This window comes from Lepisma saccharinum, chromosome 30 (genome assembly GCF_977018435.1).
Source record: "Lepisma saccharinum chromosome 30, izLepSacc3.1, whole genome shotgun sequence".
NCBI classification, from domain to species: Eukaryota; Metazoa; Arthropoda; class Insecta; order Zygentoma; family Lepismatidae; genus Lepisma; species Lepisma saccharinum.
This window is the reverse complement of record NC_139258.1, coordinates 20,291,794-20,306,742: the sequence shown is the minus strand read 5'-3', so window position 1 is coordinate 20,306,742 and position 14,949 is coordinate 20,291,794. Positions and strand designations below refer to the sequence as shown.

Here is a 14,949-nt window from a genome sequence, read left to right as displayed (position 1 = left end):
TTGGGACTAATTTTGAGGGGGCAGAATCAAACTGGGCCTAATTTTGAGGGGATAGAATCAAACTTGGGGCTTAAGTTTGGGGAAGAGATTCAAAAAGTTTTCCATCCAATAAAAACAGCATCCAGGATTATTTGCTAAATAACTGTGATGTTTGCAAAATCACAAATATTACTCTTTATTACTTTGCTCCTCAGGTACACTAGCTTGTAAATTTTAATAAACCTGAAAATTTTGGGGGCAACCCCCCCCCCTTGCCCCTGCCAAGTTACGCCTATGGATAAGATAGACTAAACTTCATTTTAACTTGAAGACTATGTTCACTTAAGTTTCAATTTCACTGCATTTTACACTTCACAATCCATAGTTGAGGGTCCACCACCATGCTATGCCATCTAGCATCATCCGTGCGAACTATTTGGCATTTGAGCGAAATCCTCTCCTACAGCACTCTCATGCCATTGCTCTACCAACTGAGCTATGGAGTTAGACTTTCCTTAATCTAAATATTTTGCTTAAGCCTTTGCTGGATCTTCAGCAAATGCCAATGTTGCTGTTTTTTGAAAGAACTTTGATATTCCAAAATCTGAAAAAATACTTAGAAATGCTTCTAGAGCATTCATGTTAATATTTGTGCAGTTTGCATTTTCTCTTGTCTATATATTTGTAAGATTTGTGGCTATGTAAGCTTTCAATCTAGTCAGTATGCCAGTCAGACACTCTAGTGACTAGATCACCATGGTTTAGAGTTGCCAACATTTTCAAAATAGAACTGAAAAACCTCATGTTTATCTCTTAAGGAAGTTTGTGTATGTCATTTGGCCACATGTTAAAGTTTTTGGATGTAGACTTAAATAAGAATTATTTATTTAAGATCTGCTTCAGATGTTCTTTAGTGTGCAACAAATCAATGTAAAAGTGTCTTGAGATAGTAAAGTTCAAGTTTTTTGAAATGTTGGCAACTGCATGTCAACGAAATCTGGAATTGTAACAGGATATTTTTTGGTATATATTACTAATTTTTGTGTTGGCATAACACACTTTTCTAAAAAAATTACTAACATTCTGCTAACCTGAGAAGACAACTTTCTACATCACTTAAAACCTTCATGATGTTGAGGGGAAAGCGATAACTTTATAAGACAATGCTGTCTTTCTGCTTACTTCACATGCACCATTGATTACTCTGTTATATCCAGTTATATCCTGTTGTTCATGTTTGATCAGTTGGCTTCACCAGCAGTCACGTTAGAGGCTTTTAAAATCATTCTATTTTTATTCATAGTAATGTATTTTTATATGTTGATTGTTTCAATTTCAGGATGCTTGTCTGTTATGCCTGCTGTAAATATCTTTGCTTTGAATGCAGCCATAGCACTTCTCCTTGATTTTCTCTTTCAAATTTCTTGCTTTGTTAGTCTATTGGCTTTGGATGCTGCAAGGCAATCTGTAAGTTATTTATCTTAATTATTTAGATTAATTGAGATTATATGTACGCAGAGTTCAGGGTGTTAAACTGTTGAAGACATGAATATTGATACTCGCAACACAAATGTGAAGATGGAATACACAGCAACTGCATCATACTTATTTTAAACACTGTCCAACTTATATACTGTTCACAGACTATTCACTAACATTGCAACTCTAAAACATTCACATTTCTGTCATCAGATACTAGTGTCAGTCTCTCACTCACTCACATGCATGCATGAATGCACATACACCTACAGGGGTGCCCATCCCCCCAAGGCCCATGATGCACTCCCCCCAAAAAGGTAGAACATCCCCCCCGTTTATGCCAAATTAATTACTGAAATTATTTTTGTCAAACAAAATTTGCAGAAAAATACAATACCAGAGGTGCAACCATGAATTTTTGTCCGGGGGGGGGGGGGGAGTACTACGATAAACGTACCAATAATAATAATATTAATAATAGCTTTATTATTATTACTAGTACTACTACTACTACCAGTAGTAGTAGTAGTAGTATCAAAGACGTAGAAGCAGTGATCAGAATGCTACATTTTAAAAGTAGCTTCGCTACAGCTACAGCTACTCTTCGAAAATGTAGCTTCGCTACAGCTACAGCTACATTTACCAAAAAGTAGCTCGCTACGCTACTCATGTGCGCTACTCGCTACTTCGCTACTTTTGCGCTACTTCTGCATAAAAAAATTAAAAACAACCATATGGATGGGTATTAAAAATCTCCTACTACTGGTAAATAAATTCTGTTATTTATTATCATGATTCCTATCATTCAATAATTTTGAAAGCATTGTCACTTAAGTTACTTATTTTTACTATAGTTTTTGAGAATACCATACCTATGCAAGTGGCATATAAATTCAAATTTGATATATGAATATTGCAATTAGGGTGTTATCCAAGTTTGATTACAACTATACACAAATAAAATTTGGTAGGATTACATATTCATGTTCACATCAACATATTTTTCTTCAGAATAAATATTTCATTTTTTGTAGACTGATAGGAACGCAGCATTTTGAATGAAAAGTACCTGGAGCCCTTTGATTACAAAAGGGCCCCAGGTTCGATACCCAGCGGAGGCACATAGTGGTTCGGATCCAGTCTCGATCAGCTTATCTATGCATAAAATGGACTCAAAACAAAAACTAGGAAACACGCTAAGTTGGGAGGATGGGATCGTCCTGCTCCTCCATTCCCCACACTGCTCATCATTCAACATTCTTCCTCGTACTTACAATTAGCGGAAAGTTGCAGAAAGCGACTAGATGAGAGAATAAATAAATAAAACATTCATACTCATTGTCATGATTGAGAGAAGTTGAAGAATAGATGAGGAGGTAAACAGAAGAGGACAAATGGGTAGTGGACTATATCAAAGCGTTCGAAGATTAATATGGAACAGGGGTGTACTTATGAAATGCAAGAAGGTAATATATAACACATACTATGTGCCAGTAATTACTGGATCAGAGACTTGGACAATGTCATAGAGAAACAAAAAGAAGATGCGGGCAGTGGAGATGAAATTTTTAAGGAGTCTTTTGAGGAAGGGATAGAATAAGGAATGAGGAGATCCGACAGGCAGTGGGTGTGGTGAAGCTTCAGGACAGACTAGATCAGGCACACATGAGATGGTTCGGACACATGAAGAGGATGGATGCAGAAAGACTACCAGTAAGAGTATATAATGCAAAAGGAGTGGGAATATGGCCAAGGGGGAAACCAAGATGTTAGTGAAAAAAGCAGATAGCAGAGAGTGTTAGGAGAAGAGGACAAGATTGGAACACCGTGGAAAGAGAGGACTGGTGAAAGACCAGGAAAAAATGAAGAGGCTTGACTTCTATGCCGACCCAGAGGCAGGAAACGGCGAAGGATGATGATGATGAGAATGTCATGATTAGCAAAAGTTACGGGAAAATAGGAAAAATACATAAATTTGAAAACAATGTATATTAACTAAAGAAAATTGTCGTTTCTGCATACTTTTTGCAATATGATAAAATATATTTAGGAAACTGTCGTGTAAACCTGAGTGTTCTAAACGTATTGTAATTTTAAAATTTGTGAACAAAATTATCGCGAAAATAATTGTAATTCCAGAAACTGTATATCATTCTAAAGTGAAGAAAAAAAAGATAAAGTGCTCCCCTGGGCTTAGCACCACGCCATGAAGGTGTATAGGTGGTGTGGGGGTAACGCCCCACACTTTCTTGATCCGGTCGTGAGTGGGGGTGATGTGATCAGCATCACGCCCCTGACCGCCTTTACCCCCCAGGGTTTCCCCCAGGTACCCATGTTATTCGACGCTGGGTGGGCGCCGGGGCCGCTTCCATCGTTAGAAAAGTTCCCGGATTTGAACCGGCCGGGGATCGATTCTTGTAAGAATAATTTCTTGCTGGTGAGATTCTGTATACTGACGATGATCAATGCTGTTAACGTACTGAGCCATTTATTGCTGGCACTATTCCTTTGTCAGTGCAGTGGAAAATCCATCGCTCGTTTTTGCACTGCAAGTTATATTTTACACAGCAATTAATGACATTTTGATGTATCTTACACCATGGATGTCCACAGGATTTGTTCCGGGGGTGAAGCAAACGAGGCACTTTTTCCAGCGGTGCAGCAAACGAGGCATGTTTTTTCTCCAAAATAGCGATGCAGATAAAAAAAACGTAGCTGTTAGCTGGAATATATTCATATATGTCAGTTACTTATGTGGATATCTAAATTATTCAGATACTAATTAAATAAATTACGCAGATATCTATAATCTACAATCTAGATAATCTGTGTTTTCACGTAACAGACTCTCTTAATGAACCTCCTGCAAAATGAAGGGTTATTGTCGATTTTTCTGACGCTGTTGCCACATTAAATTCACCTCAAAATGCTGAGAAAAATGTAGCTGTAGCGAAATTTTCGCTACAACTACAGGAATTTTGTAGCTTCGCTACCGCTACAACTACAATTTTCAAAATGTAGCGTCGCTACAGCTACAGCTACAAATTTTGTAGCTAGCTACAGTAGTGACGCTACAAGTAGCTCGCTACTTCTGACCACTGGATAGAAGTGTGTGGTAAGGCATTTGTTTGGAACTAACGATTTGAAATATTTTTTGAACACCGTCAAATTCACATTAGCTAATAATGCAAATCAAGCACACCAAATGCATTCCGAAGATGCATGTGTTACTTTCATGTATGTACAACATATGTTTTACACATATGCAACATGGAGCGACATAAAATGGAAATACATATGCAACAAGCTTATTCAATACAAATATACAACACATATTATTTAAATACATTACATCACAGAAAACAAGTAGAATGCGAGCGAAGCGAGGAAGAAAATTTTTAGATCCAATTTTTGCAAATGAAAACAATATTGTATTAATAGGGTGCAATTAATTTCACTGGATGCCATGGCATTCTCTCCTTTACAACTTTTTTAGATCATTCGGCGCCCATGGCCGACTCCCGCCGCCCCTGGCTACAGCTCTAAACTTGACGAAAACGAGAAAAGCAGATAATGCGAGCAAAGCAAGCAAGAAAATTTTACAAAATATATTTTTATTTGTATAAAATTTGAGCCGCGGTGGCTCAGTTGGTAACGCGTCTGACTACCATGCTCAAGGTCCCAGGTTCGATCCCCGGCCGGTTCAAATCCGGGAACTTTTCTAACGATGGAAGCGGAAGCGGCCCCGGCACCCACCCAGCATCGAATAACATGGGTACCTGGGGGAAACCCTGGGGGGTAAAGGCGGTCAGGGGCGTGATGCTGATCACATCACCCCCACTCATGACCAGATCAAGAAAGTGTGGGCCGTTACCCCCACACCCCCTATACGCCTTCATGGCATGGTGCTAAGCACAGGGGAGCACTTTACTTTTTTTACTTTTATAAAATTTGAAATCAAAGGGGTAATCGATCCTCTGTAACCCCCCTGCAGCTGCCTTTGGTCGTCAATGTTTGTCCCCCCTTTGCTACCCTAGAATTGACTTCCGTTTGGGGGAGGGGGAAGAACCCCCTGCCCTCCTGTGGTTGCGGCACTGTATAATACAGACATATTTAAGCAATATATGTTTACTTTGGATGCTTTAGGCTCACTGCCATTGTTAGTCAACCTTATTCTGCACAGTTTGTCGGCTCGACTAACCTTGTATTAATGCGAATACCATGCCACCTCCCCTCCATCCAAACAGATTCTAAAGGCATAAGAGGTGGTGTTTCACTTCAACCCTATCACCACGATCACCTGCAGGTAGGTAGAAAAACTATACATAATAACCAAAACTAAAGAAAAAAAAACAAGTTAAATGATACGATCCCCCCCATTTTTGTGTGAAGATATATAGAATTTTTTTTTTACTTTTTTTTATATAGAATTGGTATAAAATTTTGTCCCCCCCAAAAATTCCCATGATGCAGGTGCATTAAGGACCCCCCCCTGTGTGCACCCTTGTACACCTACATATATATGCAATTTAAAAAAAGTAATATGTAAGTTTCTCCATATTTATTAAAAAAATATAGTTAGGATTACAGATTAATTCGTAATAATTAATGTAACAGTTTGTCAATGAAATTTCCTATAATTTTTCTGAATCAAGATTTCTATAAATATTATACAATTTGTATACTTTTGTATCATTTTCTTATGTTTATATGTTTACATAATCAATATAATATTCTGTAAATTAAATTTCTAACAGGTAGCTTCTTTTTCAGATGTAAAACCTAACCAAATCACCAAACATCTAAGAATATGAATGGATAATATGGCATCTTCATATAATGATTGTCATTTTATATTGTACAACATGAGCGAATGCAGAAATGACACTTGGGAAGAGCAAATTTCAGTGTGGTGTCTCAAGTTTGACACACATACACACAACCTTAGAATAATACACAGCATAAAACCAATAATCAGAGACAAAACTAGTTTTGAGAATTATGTTATTAAAGGGGTGTCCAGAAGGGAGGGCAATGGGGGCCATGCCTGCCCCTTCGGAAAATGAAAGTCAACCAAAATTATGTATTTCACACATATAATTTCATTTTAACCAAAATAATGTGTTAATTATTGCATGAACATCATAAATTCAAATTTAAGCAATATTTTTTTAGAGAACAACTCTTTTGTTGGAGAAAATGTGCCTTGTTTGCTCCCCCTGGAAAAAATACCTTCCTTGCCCCTCCCTGGAAAAAATCCTGCGGACATCCATGGTTGTCCCTGTTTAATTTGGGGAGTTGGAGAGAAGACAGAACATTTGAGTTGCCAAGCTGCAGTAGTTAGTTAAGGGTACTGTGAACAAAATTTAAAAAAACAAAAACAAAAACTATTGAAATATACAGAGTGCGGCAATGAATCAGGTAATTTTGCACTGAATATTGCTAGTTGTTGCTTCAGAGATAGTACATGACTATGCTATCTTGAAGTCCCTGCTTTACCATCCAGTTTTGACGGAGTTGTGGAACAGGGCACATCTAACATTTCCTATTACAAAAACAATAGTTTTGTGCCTTTGCAGTCTTCTGGGTACATTACACATCACATCGCAAAGCATGGCCTACGCATTTGAGCCACCTCTTCATGGGCACCGACAGAATTTTTTTTTTGGGGGGGGGGGGTGGAGCAAATTATAAAAGTTAAATAGAAGAAAAATGATAAGTATTATTATCACGATTAACATTTTTTTATTAAATAATAAATATTATAAACTGACAAAAATAAACTTTATTCAAAATGATGATGATCATTATATCGTATCATTATATCATATATCATTATATCGTATTATATAAATGGAGAGACTCGATCCACCAAACGAGTGAATAACAGGACAACCATTTTCCCATTTTTTCTTTTGCATTATATGCAGTTAGTATCTGAAATGCATTTTGATATTAACTTTTGCACGTCTTTGTTCAGGAAAAGGCCTCCCGTTGGCACGGTGGTAGCATCGTCACCTTGAAATCAAGGGGTCCCAGGTTCAATACCTGGTGGAGGCACATAGTGGTTCGGATCCCACTTTAAACTGTAGGTCCAGTCCCGATTAGTCTTACTGTGCATAAAGTGGACTTAGAATACCAAATGAATCAATCATTCAAGAAAAGGCTTTAAATGATAAGGGGATTTTTTTTCATAAAGTGTGTTGTGTAACCTCTCACTTACAACTGTACTTAGAATTTTGAAAACTGTGGAACCATTTGTTCTTTGGATGAAATGTTATAACCTTGTTCCTGTATTTTTCTCTCAATGTTTTTGATCCAATGCATTTTTACTTTGATTATTCTGTGTGAATATTAAGTAAATTAATTTTGTTTCTGTTACTAACAATAAGAGTAACACACTTTCGATTTTCTTGTATCTTTAAACTAACGATGTCAATTTCTAGGGGGGTCCATCGACCCGTACGACCCCTCCTCCCGATGCCCATGCACCTCTTCTCGGATCCGATATTTAGAACCCATTTCCTTGAAGTGTTTAATCCTGTTTTGATAACATGGGCAGAAAGCACCGGAGCATGATGTGGAATATTAAAATGTGTCTGAAATGCACACTGCACAGACACAGACCTATCACTTTTTTTGTAATATTCTTCTGCAGCGAATGCATACTGTGTCCCATTTTACAACTCCATCATAACTGAATGGTAAAGCAGGGGCTGCAGTAGTATAAGTGACTTGTTACCTCTGATGCAACAACTAGCAATATTCAGTGTTTCAAAATTGCCCGATTTATTGCCACACCCTGTATATTTTGACAATTGCAGATCTATTGAGTGAGAGCTTTAACAATCAACTAAAGAAAAGAATTACTATCTTGCCCCCCCCCCTTTCACCCTTCAAACTTTTCTCGATCTGCCACTCCTATAACAACTTGCTCTTCCAAAATTCCTGGACACGTGTCTGAAACTAAACTTATTTCTCTCCTTTTAATTACAGGAAAATAGGCTTGATGTTTGTTGTTATATTACTGGACCTAAGAAGAAAATTGAATCACATGGAGGATTCCTGTATAGTTTCTTCAAGAACTATTATGCAAAGTTTTTAATGAATGATGTAGTCAAAGTAGTAGTGGTGATTGTTTTCTTCGGTATGTTCTGTGGAAGCATCTCTGTAGTTCCAAATATAGAAATAGGACTTGAGCAGCAACTTTCCATGCCTGAGGATTCATATGTTTTGACTTATTTCAATGTAAGTGGCACTCTTTATGTCATACTTAATGTATATGGTTATCTATAGGGCTCAAAAGTTGATGAAATATCATCTTTTTTTCTGAACCTTGAAAACATCGTTCTTTTTAAAAAATTGAAATACTTTGTGTAAAGCCTACTTTGAGATTCTTTTGCTGACCACTATTATCACCTTAATCTGTGGTTTTAAAGCAAAATTGGTCACAATATAAAAAATATATCATCTGATTTATGCAACTGAAGACTAAAATTGGTAAATGCTGTAAGTGCCATGCTTTATAATGTGGTAAACGTGAAATGTGGCTGGTAGCCCTCTAAGTAGTTCAAAGGGCGTGTAAAGGGGTCACTAGTGTGAACGTTCTTACGGGCTGATGTGCTGAACGAAGCAATTTCCCAACACTTTCACTTTTGGCACTTACAACGTTTACCGCTTTTAGTCCTCAACTGTATTTGTATATGCTGGCCAACTACTGTATCATAGAAGGGCCAATCTGAAAGGAGGTGAAAGACTTTACAGAAAGGGGGCGAGGTAGTTATGCACCAACTGTGCATTTATTTCAATATCGCCCGAATGGGCACTGCTATTAAAAAAAAAAAAAACTGGCTGTATCGAAGAGTATGAATTTCTCTCCATGTTACAAGTAAAAGCGTTTTTTTATGTTGATTATTAAGCTGGACATGAAGAATTTTCGGAATCCTATGTATTCCTTATGGGGAATCAACTTCAATGTCAAGTTACGGCTAATCAAATGGGAGTTTCGACTTTTCTGCTTGACAATCACTTCTTCAAAAACTGCCCTCTTTCCGTTGATATCATTTTCTATTCCATCGGAAGTTTGATATTCCCAAGATAAGAAATCAAAAAATACTCCCATAAGCCCACTGCATTTCTCCCTGCCTCCTGGCAGTGCATAAAAGAGCTAAATTTCACCTTAAATGGAATTAAAACTGACTTTCAAGGAGCTACATTTACGAAGTTCTTCCTAGAGTAATGTTTGTTGTCAAAGGGGTGGGGTGCTTCTAATACCGTTAAATCTAAATTGATGACAAAATCCAGCAGCATCACCCATCTCATGGTGGTATGAAATGGAAAATAAAGGATTCCCTGATAACAATATTATGCCAATTTCATGTAAACACAGAGCTATAAAAAGTAGCGGTAATAATAAACATATTCCTTGTAATTGTACATTTATGTAGTTAGAGTATTAAGTTTTTCCTGTATAAAAGGGTCTGTTTTGACTTCTCAAATATTTACAGCAGAATTAATCAATTTTCCGTGAATTACATAACTCTCAGGATAATCCAAACTTCAGAAAGTGTCCCATCAGTAAATAAACTTTAAATTTCATGTTTGAGAGTCTATTTCGCATTTTGCAGTTCATTTTGCATCATTTCGTGACAAAACAGGGTAGGAAAATGTACCTCGCACCTTTCAGAAACATGAAAAATGAACATTACAGCATGTTATTTCATATTTCATGTTTTAGTCAAAAACTAAATTTCCATGCCTCTACCGATTGGCGTTGCATGCTAGTTGATCTGAAATATTAGGATAGTACAAATTTTAACTCTGTATTTCAGTTTACACTTTACTGCATTCAAATGTAGCTCTGTTATATACAATTGTATGTAGTAATCTTAACAATGTTTAGTTGTAACAGTGGCCCTAGAGGCGGAAACATGACTGCTCAATAGAGACTGTATCTATGCCATTCTAAGCTTGCATTAGGTTATTTGCAGATGCATGTATGGTCACAGTATTATATAATTTTGTATCTATTATTTTTCAGTTTATGAATGAGTATTTGTCAATTGGACCTCCAGTCTACTTCGTAGTTAAGGATGGTCTTAACTATTCAGATGCACAAGTTCAGTCTGTGATATGTGGAGGTCAAAATTGCTCTGCTGATTCTCTAAATACACAAATATATGTTGCTTCAAGATATCCAAATACGTAAGTAAAACAGTTTGCAGCTATTATATTTATATTCACAACACAAACTAACTAACTAACTCTCTAGCCTTCTTAAACCTAAAGGTTCATAGCTGCAGCAACACAGGCCTTCCATCTGTCCCTATCCTGAGCAAGACCTATATACTCTTTTCCATCCCTACCAATTTCCTTTAGCTCCATCTCAATGCTATCCCTCCATCTCCGTCAGGTCTCTTACCATCAGGTTTCCCAACAAGAATCCTGTAAACTCTTCTTTCCTCTCACATTCGTGCCACATGGCCAGCCCACCTAAGTCTTCTTGATCTAATCATTCTAATAATATCTGGACATGAATACAAATTATGTAGTTCTAAATTATGTAACCTTCTCCACTCACCTGTCTCCTCATCCCTTTTAGGTCCAAATATTTTCCTAAGGATCTTATTTTCAAATACTCTCAATTTATGTTCCTCTTTCAATGCAAGGGACCAAGTTTCGCATCCATATAATATTACAGGCAAAATTACTGTTTTGTAGGGATGGGCCGATATGAAATTTTGGCAGGTACCGATAAAGTACCGATATAAAATTTACCAATACCGATAACCGAGATTCTACCAATCTGATATAAAATTAGAAATGGTCCTTGAAGAACCTGAAAGGTTTTGACCTCTTTAATAAATGTGTGTTTCAAGGTGACTGTAGTGAAAAAGACATTGCATATTAAGACATTTACTTTTTTATAAATTAGGGCATGCAGATTATCCATTACAATTACAACAAAATGGCAGAATTTTGTACTAAATTATCAGATATTTATCAATATATCGGATCGGTAAAATAATCGTTAATTTTACCGATAAACCAATATGCCTATATCAGCCAATACCGATAGAGTACCGATTAATCGGTCCCATCCCTACTGTTTTGTATATTTTAACTTTTAGTTTCTTAGATATTAAACTAGAAGACAAAAATTATGAAGAGAAAAGTAACATGCATTTCCTGAATTAAGTCTGCTTTTTATTTCCTCTTTAATATCATTTTTATTTGTTAGTATTACTCCTAAGTACTTTAATTTGGAAACTGGTTCAAACTAGTATTCACAACACAAACAAAGTTTAGAATTCATTTCTTTGTATAAAAAATAACAGTTCTATGTATTTTAATTGCCTATTGAATTTGGTGACCCTCAGCAACAAATCACACACAAATCAGCGAATCATGGCAGTCACCAAATTGTTAGGTGATCCAAATACTGAATCACTGTTCTTCAATACCAATATTGATGTAGGAAAATATCAGCTTGCTTTTAATCACCAATACATATCGATATATTTCTGGAGTCCAAGTATGTCGGAAAATGCTACATAACAGTTCTGTCTAAATTTACTGGAAATTATGTGAAATCAAGGGCGAAATTGTAGCTTGAACACATGGATGAGGGCTGCCATGAAATACAGCAAATTAAGTGGTTTGTGTTTAATATTTGATTATCATGATAAAGTGACAAAGAACTGTTCATGTACAAAGTGATAGATGCTTATGGAAAGGAAGCAAGTAGAATCAGCTTCTATCGGGTGATTCCCTTGCTAGAGGCCCCAAACGTTTGTCTATAAAACTGCCATTTAATTAAAGTTTGTCTTGAAAATTTGTATGCACATACCTTCAACAATGTAAAACAGGATGTAACCCCTCGCAATAGGTTTGGACTCTTCCAATGACCTTCATTTGTTTTGTTCCGCGACAATGCATCTAGATAGTGTTGGCTCGAATGTATAGGGATTAGAATGTACACAATCAAAGAGCATGTGTTCCTCATTCGTAAATACTGTCAAACTGGTCCATTTAAAGCATGTCAAAGGGCATTTCAGACTGAATTTCATGTGAGACGTGTACCTTCAAAGTGTTGTATCCAGGAATTCAGTGATGTGCGGTGACGTCGACACTTGGGGTAGCAATCAGTGGCGTGCTCAAGGGGGGGTGGCTCATACCCCTCCCCCCTTTAGGGCCCAGTATTCCTAAAAATAGAACGTCAATAACAGGAAAAGATTGCAAAATGATGAATGAGTACTAAAAAAAAAAGTATACGTAACCCCACCCCCATTTGAAAATAAAAAAGATTTGATTTGACTACTAAGCTAGAGATCCTGGGTTCGAATCTCGGCTTGGCCATAGGTATTGTATCATCGTCGCGATTAGCCAAATGTGGTGGAAAAGCGAAGTAAAATAAACCAAATCAAGCAATCACTCAATGATTTGATTTCATTTTTGTTAGTTAGCATCGCTTTTTTGTCACATTTGGTTAATTGCGAAGATGATACCATAAAAGGGTATCATAATGAAGGGACAAACACAAAGAACACCCATGCCCAGGTCGGGGTTCGAACCCGGAACTCCTGGTGTTGTAGCATGCTGTGATAACCATTCTCCTACGGTTGGTTGATTTGGTGTTTTAAGTCCACTTTATGCACAGAAACAAAACAGGTAACAAAACATACTTGTTTGTAGTTTCTTCAATAATATTCATTTGGCTTCTTGAGTTCCGAGATATATTTTTCATTTCACATTTTTTCATTATTCACTGCAGAGTACAACACAGGAACAAGAATGCACGCTCATCACAGGTTCGAATCTCGGCCTGGATTGTTTGAGGTCCCTTCATTAATTTCATCACATCATCCTCATTTTCGCGATAAACAAATGTGGCACAAGAGCGAAGTAAAATAAACCAAACCAACAACAATATGAATATGCGATCTCTTGCCCAAATAAATACATCCATTGGAGGCCAAGAGATTAGTATATTTTAAAAAAAAACACTACTAAAACGAGAGCAAGAGAGAGAGCCTGATTGTAATTTAATCATTATATATTCCATATTTGAAAAACAAAAAAATAAAGAAAGCATAACATTATTGTCTGCACATAACACGTTCCCATTTCATAAATAATAAAACTACATCCCATATTATACATACATATTGTACAACATGTAAAAGGTTGTGTAAATACAGAGAACATAAGTACTGCAGAAAATTTTCCCTTGAGTTCTTAGAGGATTTACAATGGAATCGAATGGAAACCAATCCCCTATCTGTCCTATAGGACTGGGGGACCTGAAAGCACGGGCTTTCAACCATTGCAGCGGGGGGCGAGGGGACAAGGGAGGTAGAGGCAGAAATATTCCCTTTTCCTTTGGGAGGCCATTTCTACCCGGAACTGCTAAGGTGGAAGAAGAGCGAGCTAGGCCAGTTTTGTCCGCAGATCACACCGAGGGACGAGAGCGCGTGAAAAATAAAGTGTTGCATATGAACTGTGGCTTTAACAAGACAATAAATATTGTGATTTGAAAAAAATTAGAGGTGTGAGATTGATTAATCTATCTCTGCTAGACTAGCTACTCCTCAGTGCACGTCACTGCAGGAATTGGTTAGAGACACGGTAAGTCTTGTCACACAGCATTCAGGAAGCCTGAAAATGTCTGAAGAGACAAAACAGGATGTAAAGGAGCAGTTAGGCATCACCATCAAAATCATTGTGAAGACTTTATCAAGAAACTAATCTCCAATATTCCACGTGTCAGAAAGCTGCATAATCGCAGCCCTGAAAGAAGCTATACGTCAAGAGATTGAAGTAATTACCGATGCCACTTTAAGAAAAGTATTCCAGAATTCGGAGAGACATGTACAAAAGTGCTTGCATGTGGAAGGGGACCATTTTCAGCATCTGATATGAGCAGATCCTGTTTTACATTGTTGAAGGTATGTGCATACATATTTTCAATACAAACTTTAAGTAAATGGCAGTTTTATAGACAAAAGTTTGGGGCCTCTAGCGAGGGGTATCGCCCTGTATTTAGTAAACTCACAACCTGTCAACAATACCAAGGTATTTTCAATACAATTTCAGTTTTATGAATTGTAAATGTAAAATAATAACAATGTAAAATTAGTTCTTATGACTGAAGGACAAAGTATGAAATCTTACTCTACCCCCAGTGATCAAAGTGAGGAGGGGAATGCTAAACCAAGTTTGGGGAAAGGTGGAGGGATGCTTGTGTGGATCAACGTGAAAAGTGTGGGGGAATGCTTTATAAGAATATTCTTAAGCATGCCTTGGGTCCCTTCACTTAGAGTACTACCAAGAGAAGACAAGGCATGATAATCCCCCGAGAAAAATCCTGAAGGCATTCTTGTATGAAATGTGCAATTTTTCATTAATTTTGTGCTAACATTGGTGCCATAAGTTGACTCCTTACTGAAATAAGACACATTAAGTAAACCACTGTAGTATATACAGGGTGTC

At 37.0% G+C, this 14,949-nt stretch overlaps 1 protein-coding gene across 1 annotated transcript in view; it reads left to right on the top strand.

Annotated features, from left to right (window-relative positions):
- The window catches only part of LOC145982011 (NPC intracellular cholesterol transporter 1-like), a 92,314-nt gene that overhangs the window by 52,168 nt on the left and 25,197 nt on the right, over positions 1–14,949 (top strand). The window contains exons 15-17 of the mRNA XM_083115557.1: positions 1,319–1,446; positions 8,455–8,706; positions 10,499–10,662. Of these exons, the coding sequence (XP_082971683.1) occupies positions 1,319–1,446; positions 8,455–8,706; positions 10,499–10,662 (544 nt within the window). The remainder of the gene's footprint in view (positions 1–1,318; positions 1,447–8,454; positions 8,707–10,498; positions 10,663–14,949) is intronic.